A 26,957-nucleotide genomic window follows, 5' to 3' on the forward strand; every position below is an offset into this window, starting at 1 on the left:
CTATATATGGAGTTTTTTATAAACTAAGGAAAAAGTAGGCTGCCAGAAGTGATTGAGATACTTTTTGAAAATTGAGAGTAGCATTATAGTTGAGCTGAGTCATGTTTCAGAGATTGTGTGAGGTGAGAAATAGGCTTATATCAACTAAAAGCTGGTAAAAACCAGAATTTCAATGTAAAAATCAGTATGTTAGCCATTCTGTCTTTGCATCATTGACATAAAAATTGTCCTTTTGAACTTTTGAAAAGATTAGAAAATGAAATATTTTAGAGATCTTATTTGTTCTAAGCTGAAACATTAAGTGACATTAAAAAATCCTGATCTGTCTTTACAGATAAAAATGAAGGGGATGGTATATAGTCATATATAATACCTCTTAGACAACTTCCAGAGAATTCCTTTATTGAAACATTAAGTTTCACCATGAAATTTTACATACATGATGGAAAGTGCAAAACATACCAATTACATGTCAGGAAAAAATATTTTAATGGTGTTGTTATATAGCGTATTGGCTAATTCCAGTGGATCCTCATCTCTCACTGCTGACATTATCTCCAATATTTGACTAAAACAAAACAAAAATAGATGGTTAAATTTCCAAGTACATATTCTGTTTTAAAGGTATTTTACCTTTTTCCACATAAAGGAAGATAGTGTATTAGCACCTTTAGTAATTTTAAACAGGTATTAAAATTTTCAGCAATATCAACAGAACAGTTTTAACTGCCAGGATATTTAATAGAGTAATCAGAGACAGATTTCCTGGGGGGGTGGTGGGGGGGAGAGGGGAGGGCAGGTAGTTCAGATAATTAGAGCCAAGAACCAAGTTCAAATAAATTATAAAACCAGCCTATATTATGTGTGTCACAATTAGGGAACCAACACAGTGTAAATCGAGAGTCCTTTCAAACTGGGTCATCACATTCATTAATGGGTCACGATGAGCTTTTAAAAAATTAAAAGGAAAAGTACATTGCACTTCGGAAAGTACAGTTTCATGTTTTATTTTTATATGTATGTATGATACTATGCAATGTAGGCTACACTATGGGTTTAGCAAAATTTGAACGCCACTGCTTAGAGAACTAGTGCTAAAGGATAGGGAGTTGCAAAGCATGATCACTAACACGCTGACAGCAAAGGAAGCTGAAAAAGGTATTTACTCGGAACAGTGTATGCTGTGGGGGGAGGGGCTCTCTTTCCCTGCAAGAGAGAATAGCCCGGGTGTTAATCTTTCAGCTTTTTGTTTCCTTTACAGTTTTTAAAATAGAAGCACCTAAAGGAATTAAGGATGAATGCTATTAACTGGAACTTTTTTATTCTACACGTTAACACAAAAGCCTTAATTTATGTACTAAATTTTTGTTACTTGAGAGTCAAGACATGCTAAAAGCAAATGTTAACACTTAAATTGACACGCTGAAGATCCAATTTTCTTAGTAAACTACAGAATTTTCTATTAACCACTTGGAACTGGAACTTACATAATACTGTGCAAAATCGACATGATTTCTGCTACCCATCTCCCTTCCACTCCTTTCTCCACACTGATTTGCTGTTTACAGGTTTAAAAAAAAAAAAAAAAAAGGAACTGCTGTTTCCTTGCTTTTAAAATCCTTTGGGTCCTGATGAGGTCTGAACTACTAAGGTTGGCATACAGGGGCCCTCACAATCCGGCCTCACTCTGCCTCCCCGGACATATCACTTCCTCATGCATCCTACTTTGCCACACTAAAGTCACTGTTCCCCTGGAGCAGCCAAGCCCTTCTGCAGTCTGTCTTTGCTTTAAAAGGTGTTTGTCTCAGTCTGGCACGAATCCCAGTTAGTAAACAGTTGAAATGTCACCTTAGTTCTCTTATTTCCCCTCAAGGCGGCAGTTGCTATGTCTATGGTTCCAGTCACATATTCACACCTCTTAGAACAGCACTACCATCTGGGATTACTACACTTTTTTATCTGCTTGTTTATCCAGAGGGCAGGGATCCTCATATGACTCATTTAATGCCTTATCCAAAGTGCCTGATACAATGTACTAATCATGTGTGATGGATGAGAACAGCAACTGTCTTGACTCTTATGTGTAGCCTCAGCTCCAAAATGTGTTTCAAGGAATTTATAAATCTAGAAGGAAAGATCTCTCTAGAAATAAAACATAACGGAATACATGGGAGTTTGATAAAAATGACTTTGTCAGCAGGAATTTAAACTTTATAATTAGTAATTAAATTAGACTAGAGGCATGTGCATTTTTGAAATGTTTAAAATTTTCAGTTTGCAAATGCTGATCTTCCCAAGCTCTACCTATTCAGAACTACCTATTCATGATGGCAGTTGGGAATCAAGCTTTTCAAAAGTTTCAGTTCCTTAACTGTGCATTTATAAACATCTTAAAATTTTGCTTTGCAAATGTGTAGCTAAAGTCAACAGCTATACTTATAAAAGGCAGGATAGAAAACTAACTTGGATACACTGTTGGCAATTACTTCTAGGCTGGCTGTTAAAAAATAAGTTTCTTGTCTCTGAAGTCCTCTTAAATCTCCAAAGAATTATTCAGATAACTGCCTCCTGACCAAAGTTGCAAGTGCCTACATTTCATCAAAATGACAAAGTAATTCCTTACTAAGCAGAATTTATATATATTCCTCACTATGTGGGTTTTAAAACACTGGGTTTAAAAGTCTTTGCCAACACTGGCGTGTTAACAGGAAAAGAATCTTTAATGTTTTTATAGAATAATTTGCTTTTCTGCCTGCTAAATTTACATCTGGCTTACTGAATACTTCTGTTAAAAACTACTGAAAAAATGATGGTGCATATGGCAAGAATTATTACAACCTACTAATAATTCATTTTTATGTCCAAATACCTATATTAGATTATATATAGTCTAGATATAAATTATGCGCTTGTGTGCAAACAAAAGAAATTAGATGTCCCCATTAAAATGATGTTACAGACTTCCTTAAAGTTATAATATGCTCTCCAGCTCCCTGACAGATGGGTACCAGAATCCTCCTTTTCACATGAGCTATACATTATAATGAAAAAATTCTGATTTTTTTTAAGGAAATATATTAAAGTTCTGTCCCCCTCCCCCCTTTTATTTGGTTGGAAAGGAAATCCTCTCTAACATCCTTTTGGTTCAGAGGCTTCAAGAAATGTGTTATTTCTTAGGCTTATCCAGGTTGTCAAATGATTTAAAAATGCAGATATTATTTAAAAGGTCTGCTAAGACTGCATTTTTATAACCATCGAAAGGAAAGCTGCATGAGAACGGAGCTTAAACCAGACAGGGTGATTAACAGCTTTAAGATCTTCTCCCTCTTCTACAAAATGACAAATGACCAAAATCTATACGTTCTCACTACTGCCATACAGTTTCGGTACAGAGGTTACGAAAATAGCTGAAACGGAGCAAAGCAGGTGCAAATTCCTCTTAAATCGTTGCCTTAAAATGGTGACACTGATCTGGACTTTACACACCTTTACTTGTCTTGAGTTCATTTTGTAAGTGGCATTTTGTGTTTGATTTTAATGTTTCTGAAGGCCATGAAAACAAAATACTTACATTATGTGGCAGGGTTCATTTCTGTCTTTTAAACAGTGCCCATTTTCCCACTTCTTTTTGGTAGGAAATGAAGTTTTTATAAATTTTGAACCAGCATGTGTACTTTTGACACCACACCAAGGTGCATCTGGAGTTAGCAAAAAGAGAAGTCTCTTAAGAAATTTAACTTTCTAATGAACATTATCTGACTAATTATAACCTCTGAAACATAAGCCATGATTCAGCTTCAAACATGGCAAAAAGCAATAGAAAACAGTTCTAAGAAAAGCACAAGATAAAAAAACTGTACAAATTCTTAAATGTTTTATAAGACCCACTTTTTCTAATGTTAGTATATGACATGCCAAAGACCTAAGGCTAAAAGAAATACAGTTGTAACACGAAAACACTGAAGGGTAAACAAACCTATATATTACTTCTACTGAATGTGAAATAGTGGCTCCAAGTACTGGGGTTATTCACTCACCTGTTTTCTTAATTAAAAATAATTTGCATATTTCATAAGCACAGTATTTTTAATGAGCTCATTTAGTTTTCACTACTTCCCAATGAAATGGTTTTTTCCCCCCCAGAATGGCTGTCTTGACTTTACTAAAAAAGTCCATGTATATAAGGAGACCCCGAGTTCCGGATACCAATAAAAATTTTAGCTTCTAATCTTGTTTTGAGACAACAGATTAATTTCGAAAAATTCTTAGACTAAACTAGTTTAATTTACGCTTCTGCACTTTATTTTAAAAGTACTGTAGAATTAAGCCATTACAAAAAGATACTGTCTAAAAAAATTCTGAATAGTTTTTGAGGTAAAATGCTCAGATAAGACTCCTTGTTTAATAAACTAATCAAAACTACAATCTCATTAGTTACTGACATCCACTATAAAGTGCTTAGGTTTTGTCAAACTTCTAATTTGAAAAAAATCACTTGCATAATAAATATTTTCCCATCAATTGATAACCCCCAAAGGTTTTCTGAAAAGTATAGCTGTTAAGGTTGAATGTTTTAAAATATTCATATTTTTTCTTTTTTGGGATGGTTTAATATGAAAAAGTTCAAAAACAAACTTACCAGTCTCAATCATTAATTTTTCACTAGGTATTGACTTCAAAACTTCCAAATTAGCCTCAGTTTTCAGTGAGCTTAAAAAGATATATATAAAATCAAAAGGTGCATATAATGAAGGACAAATTTTTAATGTTACAAACTTGTCTAAAACAGTTCACAAAACTAACCCCAACTCCCAAAACAAACCGGCTGGCTACAAAGGCAGTGTCTTTGTATTGGCACATTCCTGTAGTTCAAAGTCTGTTTAAAAGGGTTTATTAAGCTATTGCTAGAAAGATAAAGACCAGATCCTGGGGCACTAAGTCTAAACTACCAGCAGTGGTGACATCCTGGAGTTGTTTTTATACACCAAGTAAGGCAGGGAGAAAGATGTAAACTGTTTTGAAAGCATTTACATTGACTATAGATAAAGGTGTGGGCTCTGGCAGGGCACAGGGTCCTTAAGGAAGAAGTAGATACTCGCCTGCTGGATTGACTGTTGGGCTACAGATTGGAAAGTTTAAGCAATAGAAGCTCCTGGGTTCCATGGCACCTGTATGCTCTTTTAGATAATTGTGGAAATAGCCACCTAGAAGTTAATCCAAGATTCCAACAGACAAACAGGAATGTGGGCTGTCTTGTGAGCCGGCCCAGCAGTTGTTAACTGATTAACCCTTCTCTCTTCCTTCCACCTTCTGGCCTGCTTTAATTTAATGGAGGACATTTCAGAATTTTCTCCTTGTTACTGTCCTTACAAAATCCAAATTAAGATCTATGCCAACCAGATCCTGCCTTAAGGGGGTCACAGTAAGCTTCTCTAGCAGTGTAAGTAAAACTTAACTTTTTAAGAATTCATTTGCTCCTCTGAGTAGTTTGCATAACTTGGAGTGGTGTGGTCTAAGCTTTCTCTTCTAGTTTCAGCTGTCTTCCAGAAATCTACAGAACATTTCTCCATTAGAAAAACTCACTTTTTTTCTTTGCTTTTATAGGTTCTCCTCTTTGAATATCTATCATTTTATTTGGTAAGATTTTAGGAGGGGTGGGAGTGAAATATGTGTCTAGTTTGCCGTAAGTACCAGACTTTTAATTAATGTTCTCTAAAAAAAATTCTTATTTTCAGCCACCTTAATTCCTGGTCAATATGAACATTTCCTAAACTATATTGATATGCTCATTATTGAGGGGAAGCAGAGTTTGCCACCCTAAAATATGCCTTTTTGGGATACTGGTTCTTTTAAGCTGGTTATTTTTAAAAAAAGATAGTTAAAACCTTTGACCTTTCCTCTGCCTAAAAGAATTTATAGAGGGCCTGCTCTAGGAAGGAAGCTGTTAGCATAACTATAGTTTAAACTAAGTGTGATGGAGAGGAACCTAGCAAGGCCCATTCGATCAAAGTGCTCTCTGTATTACCGTTTGCTTTCCATCCCCCTGTGAATTGCCTTCCTCCCCTCTTTGAAATCCCAAACCACAAACAAACAACCCTCTTTAGCTAAAGATGGCATAGGTCTTAAATGCCTCATCTATTTGCTGGTCTCATATTCTTAGGGAACCCCCACATATACATATATAATAAATTTTACTATTTTTCTCCTGTTAGTCTCATGTTAATTTGATTATATAGTCCATACAGAACTTAGAAGGGTAAAAAGAAAATTAATTTTTCCATCCTCACAGTTTGGACACTAAGTTTTCACTAAATTACCAAACTGCTTATTTGTGATCTCATGAAATGTCTGCCTGACTTAGTCTTTTCCTACATGCATTCCATGTTTGTAAAAAGTGATCTAAATACAGACATAAATACTACCAGAGGAAATATTTTTATTCAAAGCCAGTATATTTAATAAGGTTTGTCATTTCAGGAAAAACAACTGTCTGATTCTGTAGTCAAGTTTAAAACTTTACCATTTTCTTTTGGGAAAAAGTTATAATTTAATCCTCAGAAACCAAAGATTTCATCGTTAATAGCATAAACTAGATTAAATTACTATTCCACAAAGATTCAGATTGAGACAATAAATTGAATTTCAAAATAAATATAGAAATATTGACTTGGGTTAGTTAAATGAATAACCCATTAATTTTAAGTTAATGTAAAAGGAAAAAAAGGTAAGTCTTTATAAACTCAGATAAATTATAAGATAATTTAGAAATATCTAAGACAATTCAAGAGGATGGAATAAAGGCCTTTTATCCCCTTCTCTTGAAAAACATCCCCCAAATAACAAGGGGAAAAAAAACATTTTTGATAAAACTAGAAGACATTTCTAACCCTTAATCAAAATACATAAAGCAGAACGTAGATGGAGAAATGATAACCTGTGTTTTTGTGCTAAGTGACTTAAGTGCTATGTACCTGCAGAGAGAGATCCTGAAGACAAACCAACTCACCCAAGAAAGTTCTAGGAACTGGAAGGACTAGGTACCTTAGAAAGGCTGGGACAGGCAGGGCACTGAATGGGGGATTGTTTGAAAAGTCAGAGCAAGGAGAAGATGGGACTCCCAGATTACTTCCGATGAATTGGGGCAGAGATGGTTACTTTTGCCCCCACCCAAGGGAAGGAAGGAGAGGGAGGGGTACGGTCTTGGAGAATTGAAATCAGAGACTGGACTGGAGAACAAGCAGCACAGAGGAGCAATGCTCAGGGCAAAGTAGAGCCTGCTTACTGAACAATGGCTGCCCTCCAGCCCCACCCTGCTTGGGAACACAGGCACACTGATGAGCCCCCGCCCCACTTCCGGCAGGGATCAGAGGAGTCTAGAGAAACTGGACCAACCCAGAGGGAGATCTCTTGACAGGCTGACATTTAGGAGTCCCTGGTGAGAATGAATGGCGGCTGGCCACCAGGCTGGATGGGCTAGCTCACCGCTGAGCAGAGCTTCCAAACTTTTTCCCCCGCCTCTCTTTAACTGTTTCAATAAACAGGCAAGAAATGTCTGACATTTGAAGAAAGACTTCACCATGATAGAGACCAAAACAAAACAGGAACAAAAAACTTAGGAAATAAAAGCATTTTTCGGCAAACAAAATAATTGTAATTCAAATATTTAGAGAGATGAGATTGGTCAGATTAGCTTATGGTAGGAAAAAACACCTTTCATAGGCTGAAGTTTCATAAAACATAAAGCACTTTTTGAGAACAGGGAAAAAAACAAATAGAAATTGTAGAATAAATAAGATCAGAGTATCAGTCTAGGAGGTCCACGGAACAAAAAACAACCCAGAAAATTTCCCAGGACTGATAGGAGCCTCTAGGTGGAAGGGGCCAGTAGATAACACACAGCAAATGACCAAAAACACCATCGAAACACCTCTGTGAAATCTTGACGATACCAGGGATAAAGAACCAAAATCTTCCAGAGGGGAAAAAGAAAAAAAAAAACAACAACAAAACAAGGTCACAGCGAAAGGACTGGGGATCAGAACGGCAACTGACAGCATTAGAACCAAGAAAGGGAACACTGTAAATCCTCAGTGAAATGACTTCTAATCTAGAATTTCACTCCCAGAAAAAATACCAAGTGGAAGTTTTTTTTTTTTTTTTCTTTCCAAATCCTCTACCTTACCTAGGCAAACTTTTAAGAGGGAAAAGGTAGAATAAATTCATTTTCAAACGTGTTCCATCAAAACAAACCAAGACAGGATACATGAGATCCAAAAATAGGAGTTTATCACAGAAGACACTAGTCCAAACTGAAGCATAAAGATGGAAGGGTCTGGAAGGAATGGAACTATCAGATTATCCAGGCATGTTTCCTCATAGAAAAACAGACGGGCATTTTACAGAGCTGTTGGAAAGTATGAAGAGGCTTAAAGTTTTGAAGCAAGCCAAGTAAATAAAAGTATGAGGGAAGTTACTCCGGGATAATAAAAAGTGGTACACTGCATGTTCAGGGTCAACAATAGACAATGAAAACAATGAATATGCAAATAACCAAAAATTCTGAAATAACTACATCGAGAGGACTGTGGAGGATATTGCAGGTGGGGGAACATATGGGATATATGAACTTAAATGCTCACATACCTTAATGAGAATAAAGGGAATGAATTAATAGCAGTGCTTATTATTTACAGATATAGTAATAAACGGCAATGTGGTTGCCCCTGGAAAAGCTGACTTAGGGGCAGAGGGGTGGCGGACACGCTGGGGAGCCTGTTCATAAGCCCTTAGTAACTGGACTTGCTAAAACACAGGCATGTATCTCTGCATATTAGTTTATAAATTAAATATTTTAAAATATGGAAGACGCATCTAAGACATTTAAACAAGTCTGACCTCTATAGCAATAGGTAATTTCGTGATTCTATTTTCCTAAGATTTTAACATAATTTTATTATATTTTAGTAATTACTGCTAATTTTAGTAAAATGAAATGCTAAAGAGGAAGAGCAATCTTATACTTTTTTGGAATGTAATGATGGGCTACGCTGACATCCTGTAAGAAGACAGTGGTGGAGGCTCACCAAATTTGAAAGAGGATGAAACTGTATTGGGTATATGAGGTTTCAGTGTAGTGTAACAGCAGGAAGGTCACTGAGTGAGAAGCCAGAGGGCACGGGTTCTCACACCGAAGCCGAAGGTCCTTAGGACTGACTGGTTTTAAATCTCAGCTGTAGAAATCATGTCTCCCTCTGCCCGCCCCTCGGAGGCCTGGCCTGTCCCCCGGATAGTCAGTGGGAGAGAGCTGGTCACCAGGACCTGACTGATGGTCACAGGGCTGGACCTCTGGTGGGTGAAAGATAACATCTTGACCTAAGTTATATTTCATTCCTGAGCTCTATGGTGGAAAGAACTCCTGGCTATTTTCCCGTGAGACAGGGCAGAGTAATGCCTCAGAACTGTCCTCCAGACCTGAAGAAATGACTCATTATTGTTACCTCGCCTCCGACCAATCAGCTCGCAACACAACCCCGAACCTCTAACACACGCTGTCTTGTGATCTGCCCCACAGAATCTGTAACCGACACACCATCAGGAAGCCAGGCCTTAAGAGCACTGCTTATGTGTGTCTCTGGGCTTGGTGCCGTTTCCTTAAATAAACCTCTGCCTGCTTTGCTGCAGCCTCCTGTTCGTGTCTCATTTGGCTTCGATATGCACAAGCAAAACAAAGCCCTTGATTTTGGTAACATCCCTTTGAGTTACTTTATACCTGTTTCTTGGCTTCTCCAATATTGTTATTTGGCCTACAGAGATGTCTAAGATGATTCTGTCGCAGTATGCCCCCTCCCCCCTGCTCGGACATCACCGTGTATGTGTACACGCAATGCTGCGAACACACGTGTTAAAGGGATAAAATAACCTGAAGAGAAACCGTATTGCTAGGGAAAGCTAGCTGCTGAGCTCAACCAAAACTGTTTTCCGTCATTAGAGTGCAGGGTAGTAGTTTTTAATATTTGAGCTTTAACTTGTAATAGTTTAATTTCTTACATAAATAATTGCTGAAATTCTCAGGCTAAGATCACAAAATACAAACTTAAATAAAAATAAATTTAGACCATTGTCGGCAATTCACTGTAAAACAATTTAAGAAATCTGCCTAATATAAAAATTAAAAAAACAAGAACCTACCAACCATTAAATCCTATATAGAGATCCAAGTCAATCAAAGCAGCTGCTGCTTCCTTGGTACCATCGAATGAATGCACCTAAGGACATACGGGTATGAGTTTATTATAATTACTCTTCAAAATTCTAAATAACATTAATAAGATTTTCTAAGCAAAAATACAGTGGATTAGGGTTTCTGGACCATGAGTTTTCAAATGTGGTGGACCCTAGAATCTTTATTTTCGAATCATTTTCACAATTAAAACCTGTCATCTCCAGTGACGCAATGCAAGAAGGAATTAGCTGCCTGCCTGGAATGTTTGTCTTTGTGGCTGGACCCCTCTGTACCGGCACCACTGCACATACCCATCACAGCATGCCTTTTTAGGGTGGGGCTGGAGTCGGGGGCCACATTCTTAGGCAACACATGAGAAGTTAGGAATGCTACAAAACTATTTAAAATATATATTTAAATGTTCAATTTTTCTGTTAGAGGATACTTTATACTAGAAGAGAAATTACTTTTAATAGGGGAGTTTTAAGATGATTTATCAAGAGGTTAGGAGAACGTTGCTAAAAAAAATTAAATTGTTATACAGTCAATAATATTTCAGCAGGCAAAAAAAAAAAATTGAGATGTTTTTCTCCTTCAAAGACATAGGGTTAAGGCACAGTTTTCAGTTTGGATGTACTTATGCAATCAAAACCAATATGTAACAATAATCTCTTTAAAGACAGGGAACAGTAATGTCACATTAATATTGAATCCAAAGAGTCTAAGTACACTAAGGATAACGTGTTTCTCAACAATAAAGAAAACTGTATTTTATTACACAGCTGCCCCAAAGGGTTTATTTTTCTTTCAGCATTTCCAGCTGAATAGAAAACATGACCTCCAACAATGTCAAAATACTTTAAATGTGACTTCTCATAAACCATTTCATAAAATTAGTTATTCTTTATTTGGCACTCTTCTTAATAAAAGTCAAACATTTAAGTTGGATTTGTTGTTGCTGTTGTTAATTTTTTAAAACTATTATAGAATCATCCAAGTAAATTCTTTTTTAGAAATAAAGCAAATGGGCTGGGAGGTAGAGCCTGAAGGTTCAAAGTGCCACCAGTGATCCAAGGGCATCAATGAAAGCCACTCTCAATTCCCAAGAACTGTTCCTAAAGGATGAATTGTAGGGTCAGGAAACTACAGATAAAAATGTGCACAGTAATATTAACCCCACGGCATGCAGAAAACATGCACATCATTAGCAAACGTTAGGCAGAGGCTAAAAATTGAGAATATATATGAAACTGTCAAAGCAATGCAGTATGGATGTGTAATCAGTGCCTGGTTACACATCAGGACTTGGATGCTGACATAATATAAGCATGCGGTTTTACAACCTAGACAATAGTGGGGTTTTTTTGTTTGTTTGTTTTTTGGCTGGAAACCAGTCAATCTCTCCTGAAATTATGTATGAAAATTTATATTATCTGACAATTTTTCTGAGGCAGATTTTCAAAGGAGTCCATGATCCAAAAAAGATGAAAAATCACTGCTCTAGATACCTGAGTTAAGTAGTATGAGAAATTTCTCAAGACCAATGACTGAAATGACCATACAGAGGAAGTGTTTAGAGCAGAAGCAAATTACAGAAAGGAAAATGAATCTCTAGATCAGAGTGATAATGAATACAGTTCACAAGAAATGAAGAACAAGAAGGCAAACCTGAAATGAATGTTAAAATATTTTAAAATATTAAAACTACATTTTGTACAAATTTAAGAATGGCTGATAGAAGAGGCAGAGAAATAATTTCATACTGGCAAAATGTACATTCAGGGATTTTCTCATGAACAGAATTCTGTATTCATTCCTGTACTCCTAACAAAGCAACTGCAATTAAAACAGTGTGATTTATGTTTGTACCACATCTGGCCTATAGATTCAACAGTAAATAAATTCCCATGTCCTTCAAATAATGAGAACCTTAATAATTCTATTGCTGACATTTGAATTTATAGGCAAACCATAATAACCAAGATGCTTTTGTATAGCAGATTTTAAAAACAACTTTTATACTCACTACTCCACCTACACACCGATCTCTATTTCTTTTCATTATGTCTGTGAATTAAAAAGAAAGAACTTTTAACAAATAGCTTGATTTCGGCAAAACTCCTACATTCTAAATATTTTAATTTTAACTTACCCAAAAATTCAGCATGTGCATTTCGACAGTGAAGAAACATTGGTAATTTTGTTTGTTCTGACAGTTCAAACTGTTTTTCAAAATATCTACATAATGCAAAAATAAGATTTCCATGTTAAAATTTTTATTTTCGCATGAGAAACATAATTACGCCAAATGATTTTTTTAAAGGAATTTTATTCTCTAGATATTATTATAGGACATAAATAGTAAATTCAGACATTTAAAAATATATGAGGCTTAGCTGAAGGCTTTTATAACGCACAATGTCTGGAAAGGGATACTTCATTTTTGGGGGTTACAGAATTATTCTGAAATGTTAGTTTTTCACTTCGAAGTACTGGGTAAATTAGGTAGCGCTTTACTGCCGATCGCTGGAGGAGCTATTGTTGCAGGAAGCGACACCCGACGATGGGGGAACCTGGATGCTCGGACAACTCCGTTATTGCTGGCGGAGAGTGTGGGGCACTCAACAGACCCAAAGCATGATCTCCCCTTGGGTAGATTTCCTACAGCTTACACACCCTCACAGTGTCCATGTAAAGGGCGCGTGATTCCTTGGAGGTTTCGTGTGTGCCTCATGACTCAGGATGGGAGGGGGAGCTTCGGGTAGGGGGCTGGAAAGGGGGAGGAATTTCCAGACCACTGGTCTTACAGGTCATCTGCCCTGCAACCGTGGCGTTATCGGCACTGTTATAGGATTCTCAAACAGAGAGACAGGACACTGAGCATATAAGCAGGAAGCAACACTTATCAATGCCGGCTCCTGCTCAGTGGATTCCTATCCAAAGGCCGAGCCAGATTGTCATAAGCAGTTTTACAGTCTTGTTATTACTACAGCTACAGAGATAAGGAAGGACATAAGTTGGTTGGCAAGCCATGAATCAACGGATGTGAGTGAGCTGGAGAGTCCTTGAGGTGGGGGAGGCCAGTTAGGAATGGGCTTTAACTGTCTTGTTTTCTAAGGAATTTACCTCTTCTAGGCCCCTTAATCTGGGGGAACAATTTCTGTATTTAACTTAAAACCTCTTTTGCAATATTTTCCTGTATCTTGTCTCCTGAAGTGCAGAACAGCTGTTCTCCTGGTGTGCTGCCCTGCACTCCCGAGAAGCTAAATGTTAAGCCCAGAAAGAGAAATATACTGCTTAAAGAAACAGTCTTCCTAAAATTGGTGGTCTGTCTGTATCACCCAATGTTCAGGTTTTATTTTTTTATTTTTTTAAATTTTTAAATTAAAAAATTTTTTTTCATTGTTTGTTGGGATAACATTGGTTAATACAATTATATAATTTTCAGGTGTACATTATAATGTGACATCTATATATTCTATTGTGTGTTTACCACCCCAATGTTCAGGTTTTTAAACCACCTTTTCAGATTCTGCTGGGCTAGAATAAGCAAAAATATTTTTAGTTAAAGTGCTAAAATTTCATAGTGTAGGAAATAAGCTAACATTCGGAAGAAAAAAAAATTTAAGCATTATTACTAGTCACTACTTCCATAACCTCTAAATTCCAATGTCAGCAAGTGAACGTGCTCCGGCCATTATTTAAACGTTCCTATGTATTTGGCTTCTGACTATACAGATCCGGCCGTATTCTCCACTTTACGTGTTCTCCCCTCTAAACTGAATATTTTTTTTCATGGCACAATTCTATGTATGAAGCCGCATGACCAAGCTGCATTTACAGAATCTAATGACCAGCATGGAAACTGGCCTGCTGTCGCAGAGCAGGTGAAAGTAAAATTTATGAAAATAACAGATGCTCAAGGGATGCGTCTACAGAATTTGGAAAGAAAGGCCCATGCGCTCAAGCTAGACAGGAAGCCATGTGCTGAAAAACGATTCCTTAGGATTCAAACAGAGGCCAGCTGGTGCTTAACGCCAAATGACTATTGTCTTTAAAGAAAAAAAGTGCCACCGTGGCAGCTAGAAATAACATAAGTTAAAGGGCAGGAACTGGTACCTCTTAAGGCACTACTCTGCTTTTAATTATGACTTTTTTAGTTTGTAAATGAAAATTGCTGAGTTACATTTGCTCATTTTAGCAAGGGTGTAACTTGCTTCTGATTGCATTACTGTATCTTACATTTTAGGGTTAACAATAACTAAGGAAAGTTCAAGTTCAGAGTAGCAGCTTTTATTAATTAGAATTGAGGCAAATCCAAGAGCCACTGCATTGCAGCAATACACCTTAACCCATGGGAGTAGTCCCTCCTCTAATGAGGACTGCCTCGGTCTCTCATCTCTGAGGTTCCCTAAGTCAAGGGACTGCTTTGAAATTGTCTGATGTCTAGTTAAAAAAAAAAAAAAAAAAAAAAAAAAGCCAGCATGTAGTAACATCTTGAAACCCCAAGAAAACTGTCCAAAGCAAATTCCTGCTACTCAGAGTGAACAGTGCAGCATGGGGCAGAGGACCTGAAGACTCAGTGTGCGCCTCCAGGATCAGGTATGCTTTCTGTCACTAAATCAGGCCTTTTCCTGGCTTTCATGCCTTGCTTTTCTTTTTGCTCTTTAAAAAACACTTTCCAAAAACACCAAACAAAACCTATAGCCAGTATTTTCCTTTAAGATGGTGATATTTCTAAGACTAATAGCCACAATTTACTGAGCACTTATTCTGTGCCAGTCATGGCACTAATGGGCTTTCTACATCAAACATCAAATGTTATAAAAAGGTAGGCGGCATTATCCCCATTTTAAAGGAGGAATGATTCATGTACGAATGCATTTTTATTAAGCAAACAAAAAACGAAAAGTCTTTTGTAAAACTCATCCACTATTTCTACCATTAAAATCAAATTAGATGGTTAATCAAGTAGGGAACTATAAGTTTCTACTCCTTATGAATAACATTCAAGAATACATGGACTCTGACTCAGTTAACTCTTGATACACAAAAGGAAACAAAAAATCCTGATGCTTAACCCAAGTACATTCTGAACAGACAACGGCTATTTTAAAAAACACTCTTAAGATTTTACAATAAATTCTAAAGTCAACGAATCTGCTTACTTGAGCTGAGTATCTTTGGGACAAAACTGTAGTCGGTCAAAATCTTTAAAAGATAAAAAAGAATCAGTTACTAGTCATGACTTGTGTAGAGCAAATCAATCATTTTCACACTCACCCTAACAGGGCGAGGTTGGCACTTACCAAGCCCACACTCCCCTACAGCTACCACTTTCCCCCTGTTGTTTTCGGCAAGATTTAGCAACTCCAGTAAGTAAAGATCGGGGCTGTTCTTTTCAAATTCATCACATCTTGTAGGATGGCATCCAACTGTACTGAAAAACATATCTAGCACAAAATGATGTCAGGGTCATTTTCAAAATAGTTTTCATATATATATTTAATATGCAATGAGAATATCAATTAATTTAACTGGTTAACTTTTAACAAGAGCCATAAACTATTCAAACTGCCAGAACTGCATTAGGTTAATCATGTAACAATTTTTGGAATACCTTAACAAAATAGGACATGAAGATAAAAATTACCTTAGTGTACTGGTAAAAATAATTACTCCAACTGTTTTCAAAGCTTTTTACTGAGCCCCACAGAATGGAAAATGAAACAATTTCTTATAGAATGAAATGTCATATCCTAATTTATCTTTTATATTCACTGTTCATGTGGCTGTCTTATTTCATGTACTTAATATAACAGTTAAAATGTATTCCCCTTAAAAAAGGTGACTTAAAGATGTGGAAGGGAGGTTTTGTTTTTCTAATAAAGAAGAAAGCTGGCTTATTTGGAGGCCATATTTTGATAACTTTCATTATATGGAACACAGATGTGAAGGTAGAAAGGTCTTCTGAGTGGCTCAAGGTACTACTTGCACCTGAACCCGACAGAGGTGCGGAGCCTTCCTTGGGCGGATGTCTACATATCAAGAGAGACAGAGCTGTTAAAGCAGCGAGGACACAGCTGCATGGAGGAGTGGGAGAGGGCTGACTTTGGAGGTCCTCGAGCTTTTGAATACATACTTGTTTGGGGATAAAAAATATGGAAGATGGTATTCTTACACAACTCACAAGCTCTGAGGATTACTCTTATGACCTTAATCATTAAGAAAAAGCATCAGTGGATCTTGAAGAGATTTCCATAAACAACAGCTTTAAATAAACCAGTGTTTTGAAAAATAATGTGGACTGCCTAGTTCTTCAGCGTCTAGCAGATGAAGTACCCCTCCTCCCCCCAACAAGAAGGGTTCAGTTAATGAACGCCAGATAAAGGAGGTGTTTTATAGAATTAGGATTCCTTTAGGAACCAATTCCAGAATTATATATTTTAAATAGATGCGGAATGTATGAACATAAAGTAAGCATATGAGAGATCATGTAATATATTATTACTTGCATTGCTAGGGCCTTCCAGAGTGTTTGGTCTGCACAATATTTAGTAAATGATTTTTCACAGCTTAAGTTAGAAGAAAGCAAATAAAAAGCAACTCATATCTTAAACACATTACAATATACACACGAAACTTCTACATCAAGAATATTTGAGGTTAAATTATATAGCCGGCGACCTTAATTCTCATTAACTGAAATCTTAAAATGATCCTTACTAAGTGCAGTGAGGCAGTTTTATCAAGAATCTGATATTGGTAAATGGGCACTTTGAATTTTTTCACCTTAATTGTGTCCCATTGAAACCAGTCTATTTTCCCATTGTTTTTACAGTCATGATCCATTGTATTGTACCTGAAGCAGTTTTCAGAAAGACTTCTTCAAAATAACTTAATTCATATTTTTTTTGGTAAAATTAATAGGAGGATACCATTTGTTTGTGCCAAATGCAGTGCATCTTTACTGTCTTGTAGATTTCCACCTGTAATCATAAACTGAAACAGAAAGAAATAAAGTAAGCCCACTTTAACAGGGCATCAACAACAATCTCCAAAATGCCTTTCGGCTGCTTTGTTCCAGAATGGTTTTCTTAGACTGACACACACCTACCCTTCCTTTAAAATTCAGCTGAAAGATCACCTCCTCTGTAGAGTGGTCTGCCTGCTCTCCACACGCACGTGCAGACTCACGATACACAGAATTTGTCCCTCCTTCCTATTACATGTATTCACATCTGTCTTGCCTAGAAGATCGTCAGTTCCTTGAGGACAGGGGATCACACTGCTTCAGAAATGTTGCAAAAGTCTGAATAACTAAGGATCGCAGAATTTAGAATTCTGTCCATCTAAATCAGTGATTCAGTAGTGTTGATTATTTCAACAATTCTCCAAGTGTGGTGCCAGAACCCCCAGGGGATACAGAAGATCAAAATTATTTTCATAATAATACTAAGATGCTAGCTGCCTTTTTTGCTGTCATTCGGTCATGTCATGCATGTGCAATGAGGTATTCCAGAGGCTACATGATGTGTATCGTGACAAAATGACTGCAGAAACACTCATCAAAATTCAGTCTTCTGTTAAGCGATGTATTAAAGAGAAGTAAAAAAAAAAAAAACAACGTAAAACAATTCCACTCATGTCACTAATTTTTTTTGGCTTGGAAAAATACTTATTTTTCACAAAAATAGGCTACTTATGTTAATATAATGGTTTTCTGTTCTCTTAAAATTAGTAAATATTTAAAAATTTTGTTTTGATTTCTAATACTGTATATATCAACAGATAAAAACACATAAAACAAAAGCTTTTTAGGGTCCTCAATAATATTAACAAATACGAAGGGGTTCTAAGAGTTTGAGAATCACTGGGTTAATGTGTATTGATGAATTCTTTGTAGAGAAACATATGGCTCCCGGCGAGGAAGCATACTTCGACAGCAACGGCCATTAGAGTCCAACGGCAGTGATAACACTGTTTTTTCTAATATGTTAAAAGGAAAATGGCACTAAAGAACTATGTGTTGATGGTGACTGCTGAGGCAGTGCTGCCTAAGTGCACGTTCTTCAAAAAAGCGATTTACGCACAAAGATGTATAATTTCAAAAGCACACTTCTAGAATATCACCGAGCTAAAATCGCACTGAGCTCAGAATCTCTCTACGTACACATCTAAAGAGAAAAGATACAAAATACAGGAGGAAGTGCGAATGACGAACAGATATATAGATGAGTATCTACTCAGGGAACGCAAAGCCATAATTAAATCCTTATAAATTAATTCTTATACAACACAGGATATAAGATATTAACAAAAAATACCGAAGAAACCTTATTGTTTACTAATACCACGTAACTCTTTAATACTAGGTACCCACGTTCAGCATTCCAATTATGTAAAATAGTTTCTCATCAAGTTCACCTTTTATTTTAGCTGTAACTTTTCCAAATAGATGAAAAAAGTTAATGCCAAGACTAGAGGACTTAATTTCCTCCCAGTTTACAATGCTGCTGCTGCTGCTGCTGGCCACTTCTGCCATAAACATAAAGGCTGCTCACTTTCACCCTAATACAACGTGGTTTGCATTCCATAGTTTACTTAACCTTCACATCAACTCTACTCGTTGAGTACTGTTATCATTCTCCCATGTACGGATGAGAAAACCGAAGTCTAGAGATGATGCGCCCCAGGTCACAAAGCTGTGAAGGATGAAGCTGGGGTTGCAAGCTCGGCTTGTGATGCCATAACCTGGCTTCCAACCACTACAACTGACTGCAAGATACTGAATTAAATTTCAGTTTGGAACCATGACCAAGTAAACATCACCCTGGTCCTGTCATTCCTAAGTCTATATGTGTGAGTGATTAGAGATGTTGAGATGAAACTACTCACGGCTAATACATGAAAATTTAGGGACTTGGTATTTCAAAGTTTGCAGAGAAGCATTTCATAAAGTGATATAACAAGCGGAAAATGACTACACGATGAAAAATTAAGTTGTGACTTTTATCCTTTATTACAATAACGTACAATTTTAGAGTTGGAGATTACAGAATTCATTTAGTTAGCAGTATCGCTTTTTAAAATGGAAGTCATTCAACTTAGAAGCACTGGCCTCCAAGTGTCCTGATACCACAATATGGAGTTTAACCTTATTTCTTGTGTACATGGGTTTGCTAACCTGCTATTTTTTAAAATGCTAATCTTTACAAATATCTATTCAAAGAACTTCACACTGGGCTAATATTCATTTCCTTATAACTCTTTAAAAAGGAATAGAAATTTTCCTGATAATCGAATTACTACTGTAAAAATTAAAATGTCCTCTGTTATTTGAAATGGTATACCCATACTATAAAAACTAGACTGGTGACAGATCCATGTTTTGATGTTTGCTTAATTCTGATAAGTGCTAAAGTACGTTATAAAATGTATTAACAGTTGCTTTTTCTAAAGTCTGATAATTCAGATAGGTTTAAATTTTTTTTTAAAGAGACTTTTCCATTTATAACATTTCTGATCATATGGGAAGACAGAATATGCTGATATATTTTATTTCATTAACTTGCGAATACTATATATTGACGATAAATTCTCAAAAAATACCAATTGTGGCACTGGCTCTTTCCCTTCTATTCTGTAATATTTTAACCATAATGTAGTTTTATTTTTTTGATCTTAAGAGTAACAAAAACTAGATGTTACCTTTTTAACACCAATCTGGACAGCTCTCTGTATTACGTCCTGTAAGTCATCTGTAAAAGATGAACCCTGCAGTGAGTAAACCTGACAAATAAAAATCCATTTATCTATAGAATTCCATTTACAAAATCAAAACCAAGTCAATACTATTTAATGAGTACTTTCTCATGAGAACAGAGCTAGTGATAACCTTTAAAAAAAAATGGGAGTAACCTGTATATGGCAAACTAGATGAACAGCTATCTTTTTCATTGTATTTTTATTCTGCTGACCCAGAGAGAAAAAAGTGACAAAAATCAGGAGTTTCAAACTAAAGACGAATTCACTCACTATAATTTAAGTCACCTGCCTTGAATTTCAAACTTGTTGGTATTGTATTTTTTTAATAAAAATAAAAAATAACAATTATTTTTACCAGGGCTATTCAGATACACCTGAGATGCCTTCCAAAACACGATATAACATCTATCTGTAAATTTTAGTTAATGTTGTATTTCTATAATTACCACTACTACTTGAAAGAGGATAATTTCCTAGCTTTTTCCCAAAATTCATTGTTAAGTAATAATAAACTTTTCTGGGGGGAACAATAATTACTAAGCTCTGAGAGGCCCGAGATAAAAGAATAGAAAAATTAAACAGTTTTATCATAAATCTATTTCTTAATTTCATATTTAAGCATCACAGTACATGTGATTGGAATTCAATTACTGTTACTTCTAGAGTAGCTATAAAATTTATTTTAGACAAAAAGTTATCAACTTAGTGAACTTATACTAAGTAGGGCAACCAGTTTTGCTAGTTATTATAAACTAGCGTGATACTAATATTGATGTTTATGAAATAAGTTCATAAACACACATATACGAACATACATACATAGACATACGGAGTCACAAAGCATGAAATCTATTGAGTCCTACAAAGGCGAGAAGGGCAGAATGTGATTTATTCAGTAATTTAACTGTACCATGTAAGTAACACGGAGACCTCATCGAAACTTCTAAATGAAGTCAAAAAGGTAAGTTCTGAGGTAAGGTTTATGAAAACTAATGGTTACCTTTCTTTATCTAACATTCCCTATATTTAGAGCTTTCACTTAGTATCGCCTAGTGATACAATAAGATTAGCTTCTGACTGAGCTTGTTGAAAGGTCAAGTCCACATTATCTGGAACCACAGAACCAAGTTTTCCTATTTGCATCTACATGATAACAAGTGTAGACATTTCCTGAAGCAATAGTTACAAGCTAGTTTACTAAAGAAACTCTTTCAGAAACTTGTCACCATCATTTCCTGCTTAGTCACTTAGCTGACATAATACGCCTTTAAATTGAACTTAATATGATAAATATAAGTCATTCTGCTTTTGGCTAAGCTTTCCATCAATCTTTGAGGTACTACTTTCCCACCTACACTGTAGGTATCTAGGATCTCGCCGGTCTTGGCTGGAAAGTGGAGGAGGCAAGAGAGGGAAGGTGGACAGCAGAGCACCACCTCCTGGATCACACTGCCACTGAGTCGCCCAGCTGAAAACGTTTGAAAAACTAGACCTTATACTGTTGTTTGACTGTACTTAATTTTTTAATTATGGGCCCTACTGTTCGACTGCTTAAAAGACTAAATATCTACTACATTTGGCTTTTGTGCACCTGGTTATTTGAAGTTCTACATTCACAATTGTAAACCTCTATGGATAAGGGCATGACTAACATTTTGTTATAATTGGTGCTTTAAAAATGCTCATGATCATGGTTTACCAATATAGCTTATATGTGTTTCACTCTGTTTAAAGTTTTATACAAGATGCATAAGTCCCTTAATATTCCAATTGTAAAAGTGAATTACGTTTTTCAAGATCTTCTTGAGGCAGAGAAATTATTTACTTTAATAAAAGAAACATTTACCTTGATGCTTTTGAACCCCCCTATAAATTCCTCTGAACATAGGATCTGTCAAGTTAATACCAATATCTGTAGAAAGCAAAAATAGAATGGTTAGTCATTAAGAGGCTCGATTTGAAACTTCTACTTTAAATAAAAGCTCATGTTACTAATCTTTTCATTCAACGTTTATTTGTTCACTCAAACAAAATCTGCATCTTGTCGGTTACGGTGCTAGATGCCTGGGATACAAAGATGAGTAAGAGAATTCCGGCGATTAACAAACTCACTGCAGACCTATGAACAGACAATTAAGAAATATTACAAGTAGACACTGGCACTGTGGGACGCAGAAGAAGAAAACCCAACCTAGTCTGGTAGCTGGCCCAGAAGAGGCTTCCAGAACGAGATCCCTGAATGCAACCTTAAAGGATGAGTTAGAGTTATTTAGTAGAAGGGGGGAAATTGCAGGCAGAGGAAGCAGCAGGAGCAGAGCATCCGGGGGTGAAACTGCATAATGATTGTGGAGAACTACAGGCCCTTCTAGCAGCTGGAGGGAAGTGTAGGAAGGGAGTGGCCAGAAAAGGCCAGACTCAGCTGTGTTACAGACTCTTGTTTTCAGATACCAGATGCGACAAGAAGCACTGATGGGGTTTAAGCAGAGGCATGATATCTGTACTCTGGACATCTCGTTCTGGAGTCTTTGTGGAGGATGAAGACGCGGACAGGAGAATAAATTATTTCCTTTATGCATCAAATACTTATGAAGACCGACTGTGTGGCAAATGGTATGTAAGAAGTTAGGAGACACAGAAATGAGTTAGACCCAATACTTGACCCTTGCCCTCCAGAAGGTCGTAGTTTATATGAGAACTACAAATCTAATTTATGATATAATAAGCTAGACTGTAAGCAACATGAAGCAAGAAACGTTTATCTTCATTACTGTATCCCTAGAACCTAGCATAATAGTTGCGTGAACAATAATATAAATGGAGCCACTTCGAAATGGAGCGACCATCCCAGAGGATCCGCCCTGCATATCTCATTGCTCAAACCTTTGGAATGTTTCAATTGGACTAAACAAGCTTTGGGGGCGAGGCAAACAACACTGTTTTCCAAACTGTTTACAAAGCTATCAGGAAAGCAGACATTCTGACAATCAGACTGAATATTAGACATTCTTTAGAATCATCACCACTATGTATACTAAAGAAAAATTGAGCTTGTTTATACCTATAGAAAGTCCTTCCTTTTATTCATGTAATTAGTCCCCTTCTCTTTCTCATAAATACCCTTTGCCTTCACCTCCTAATCGGAACAGTATTTGAGTTTCTGCTTGAATCACTGCTTCCCAGAATCGCAATTCTTTCCGATCTCAAATAAATGGTTATTGCCTCTCACCTTGCCTTTTTATTCTGAGGTTACCAGCACATAGTGGGTGCTCTATACACATTAAGTCTGTCAATAATTATTATGTGCATGGGAACACAAAGAGGGGGCAGTGTGATGAGAAAAGCTTCACAACAGAGGAAGACCTTGAAAGCCAAAGCTGACAAATGGAAAGGGCATTCTGCATACAGATGTGTGTTGGTACGTACAGTACCTAGAAGACTGGAAGAAATTCGCTGAGCCTGTAGAACAGTGATTCTCAGTGGAGAGCAATTGTGCAGCCCCTATAGTCTTCTAATGCCCCTCATCCCCCAAATTTAGCCGTGCCTGTATTCGTTTGTAGCAGGCACAACTGAGGGGAATGCTACGAGCATCTGGGCTCAAGGCCACGGATGCTGCTAAATATCCTACAACGCACAGCACAGCCTCTCACAGCAAAGAATTATCCAACCCAAAATATCAAATGCCGATCTCAATAAATGCTGCTGTAGAAATGGAAGAGGAATAACAAGATGGGAAGTCAGACTGTGATGGCCATGCGCAATAAAATATACGCCCTTTAGCATTGGTGAACTTGAGGAATCTCCAAGTTCATGGTGGTGGGAGCAGATGCCTACTAATAGACCCCTACATTATTTCTGTTGAGTTTAGCTGCTTCTTAGTACATTTTTACGATGATTTCTACCAAGTTGGCCCTTAGTGAGCTCTGCTGCTTCAACACTAAGACAGACCTTACGAGATGAATAGGAGTATGAATAATTCAAGAGATGGTGGGAAGAGTATTAAGAGGCATTTGAAACAGCAAGAGAAAGGTAAAATGCAGAAAAGGTAGAAGCTATTTGGGCAACAGTATATATGTCAATGGAAGGTGGGATATGAATTCACAATCGCACCCTTTAAAGGACTGTTAACACACAAATATCATCAAATACTGTAAATACAATATAGGGGTTCAGTGGAACGGCCCAAATCACAAGAAATCAGCACCTTCTTTCCTTTTATAAGGCAAGGAAATTAGATAGAGAAGGGAGCTGACTGAGAATGGAAATCCAGGGAAGAGGGGCAGGCCTTTCTCCCTAGACGAATCCTTCACGGGATCAGTCTAGTGATCTACCACTGACCATCCTTAGGAGCAGAGAGAAGGACTGCATCTCTTCTGCCCACTTCTCCTTTGTGCAGCAAAGGGATTAGATTTTTCCCAAAGCAATCTTTTCCTAAAATACAGAGCGAAAAACAAACGAAACCGATAAGCAAGCTCATACTGGTTGTTTTGAGCTGGTCTCTTGAGAAATAGCAGGTGCAGGAAAGGCTCTCTGATCTCCCCCTCTGCACCTAAAGCATGTTATAAAATCTCCCACAAGTAAGGTACCCTCCCTGTACCAGAAAGAGAACAGTGTTATCACCAGAGACAAACTCAAGTCAAAATGACTATACGAACTCAAAATAACCCTTATTTTCCATTAGTTTCGCTTTCTATTTCCTTCCTAGTCACTGTCCCATTATGTACACGATTTCAGCTCCTTTTCTTACCACACCCACACTTAAGCTTTTGGGCCTAACAGGTTCCTTGGGGATCTTCATTTTCCTTTTTGAAGACTCCCATGTACACATACACGAAATAAGATTCATATGCTTTTCTCCTGTTAATCTTACATCAGTTGAATTTTCAGGCCCAGGCCACAGAACCTAGAAAGGAGAAGCTTTTCCTCCCCTACAGAGGCAAATTACATCTTTTTCTGGACTCTGATTCATTTCTGTTTCTTCTAAGACGTTCTCCTTTATACTGGATGGCCTCTGTGTCTCCCACTCCCCACTCATCTAGTCACCAGCAATCACCTGCAGGGTGGTTAAGATAATTAACAACATAGAAGGGCCAAAGAAAGTTCAAGAGGGTCCTCTAAAAATATCAACCTGTGAGCAAGTTCCAAGAAATACAATACAATGGGGGAACTGCAGTCAGTAAAAAAAAAAAAAAAAATGGGTTTGGAGTCAGAATTTCTGGCATTCTGACTAATTAGCTGAATGACCTTGGGCCAATCAATAGGCTTTCTGAGCCTGTTTTCTCACTAGTAGGGTAGGATGAAATGTGGCTCAAATTATGAAATGAATGTGAAAGCATTTTGCAAATTAAAAACCTTATAAACTGTAATCATTCTTATTACTGAGCACAATATAAATTCTATAACATGCCAACAACGAATGAAATTTCAGTCAATATTAGCATATAGGCATACCTCATTTTATTGCACCTCACAGGTGTGGCATGTTTTACCAACTGAAGGCAAGCCTCTTCACCAAAAAAGATTACGACTCGCTTTATTGCGCTGGTCGCAAACCAAACCCACAACATTTCTGAGGATGCCTATACTGTCATACATTTTAAATGGTTAAACTCTGAATTCAAGACTGCATTATTAAGTAACAGATAAGTCTATCTGTTTATATTTAAAGATTCATGCTGCAACTGCAAAAAAGGTTAGTCAAAATCCTATTTATTTAACTTGTTTAAAATGTTCTGATCAATAAGGGATATCATCTTTTAAATTTAAAAGTTCCTATCAGAAGTATGTCTATTAGCAAGAAACTCAGAAAGAGTAAAGAAATACTGTATGAAAATCAATTTCTATCCAGCTCCAGCCAAAAACAAAACAATAAACAACTTGAAAAACTAAGAAAGTGAGAGACAGAAGTGACAGTGACTGGAAGAAAAAAAACAAAGTAGAAAATTACTACTTCTGCCTATGGGGGAAATTTGAGGGATTCATGTATTTAGTGGCATGTTACCTTATATGGATCAGTAATATTTCTTTTCCATTCATTTCTTTCGTTACTTAGCTGGCTTTAAAAGCAGTACTGGCTTTACTGTTAAAAATTACTTCCAGTACTAATGAGGTTTATTTTTCAAAACAAAATAAGAGTGGAAAAAGGTTTGCAACCAAAAGAAAACCACATCTCCAAACTGATACCTCACTGTTTAGACTCAGTGAATCATGACACATCACTGTCACCTATAAGCTAGGAAAACAAAACAAAGGCACAGCAACTAGGAGATTTAAAATCGTTTTACACTCGCTTGGCTTTCGATATAACTTGAAGTTTACAGGGAATATAGGAGATTAGAGAACAAGCTAGATACCGCAAACAAATACCGAAGACAGGACTTCTGTGGGACAACTAGCCAAGAAGCTCCACTCTACGCACAGTAAAACTAAGCTCGGCAAGACATTCGAGTTTCAGTCCCAGCTCTCGCAATGTCCCCCAGGTTTTCCTAAGTACCTGGTAGTATATACTCTCACCACTTTCGTTCCTGGCCAAAACCATCATCTTCTCGGCCACTTAGAGGGAAAGGAGAGGAAGCTGCACGTGGAATGGAGGGAATACGGTAATTGGCTTTTCTGTGTTGTTAGTTTTGCTTCCTTTTTTCTTTTTAGTGAATACCATGCACATGTTATAAGGAGCATAAGTCATAACCGTAGCGCTCGTGAATTTTCACAGCTAAGCACACCCTTGAAGCCAGCACCTACACCGAGAACCAGAACGTTACCGACGCCCTCTTTCACTGAAAGCCCTTCCAACCTTCGAAAAGCCGGAGAGCTCACGCTGCGCCTTCTAGGCGCGGCGAACGACGCCCGGGAGCCGGCAGAAAAGCTCAAGCACCAGGAAAACACTCTACTTACCCACAAACTTAAAGCCACTCATGACTGCAACTGCAGACCTCCCCGGCGGAAGCGGAAGTGGCCGCCGGCCGGCCCG

At 37.1% G+C, this 26,957-nt stretch overlaps 1 protein-coding gene across 5 annotated transcripts; it reads right to left on the minus strand.

Annotated features, from left to right (window-relative positions):
* Positions 1–379: 379 nt before the first annotated feature.
* On the minus strand, positions 380–26,949 carry TATDN1 (TatD DNase domain containing 1). Of its 5 annotated transcripts, none has more exons than XR_001599590.2 (12): positions 26,882–26,945; positions 21,837–21,902; positions 19,934–19,983; positions 17,085–17,224; positions 15,532–15,675; positions 15,391–15,433; positions 12,375–12,460; positions 12,249–12,289; positions 10,189–10,265; positions 4,640–4,710; positions 3,572–3,698; positions 380–568 (listed from the first exon to the last, which is right to left on the minus strand). XR_001599590.2 is itself a non-coding variant. In XM_016166414.2 (12 exons), exons 1-12 carry the CDS (start codon positions 26,901–26,903, stop codon positions 466–468), a joined length of 894 nt encoding a protein of 297 aa, XP_016021900.2. In that variant the 5' UTR covers positions 26,904–26,949; the 3' UTR covers positions 380–465. The 5 variants fall into 5 exon arrangements, 4 of the variants coding, with proteins under 4 accessions (XP_016021900.2, XP_016021904.2, XP_016021903.2 ...); XM_016166414.2 differs by having other exon boundaries at positions 17,161–17,224; positions 26,882–26,949; XM_016166418.2 differs by lacking the exon at positions 3,572–3,698 and having other exon boundaries at positions 17,161–17,224; positions 26,882–26,949.
* Between the last annotated feature and the right edge of the window lie 8 nt (positions 26,950–26,957).

The sequence above is a fragment of the Rousettus aegyptiacus genome, unplaced genomic scaffold (genome assembly GCF_014176215.1).
Source record: "Rousettus aegyptiacus isolate mRouAeg1 unplaced genomic scaffold, mRouAeg1.p scaffold_m13_p_15, whole genome shotgun sequence".
NCBI lineage: Eukaryota > Metazoa > Chordata > Mammalia > Chiroptera > Pteropodidae > Rousettus > Rousettus aegyptiacus.

Bases quoted from the DNA above. Each gene is read 5' to 3' on its own strand.
- TATDN1 (XM_016166414.2), bottom strand. From the start codon at position 26,903: ATGAGTGGCTTTAAGTTTGTGG. The intron at 12,461-15,390 runs GTAAGCAGATTC...TGCATTATGTAG, and splicing joins CCCAAAGATACTCAGCTCAA to ATATTTTGAAAAACAGTTTG. The intron at 3,699-4,639 runs GTAAGTTTGTTT...TGCTAACTCCAG, and splicing joins AAAATTAATGATTGAGACTG to ATGCACCTTGGTGTGGTGTC.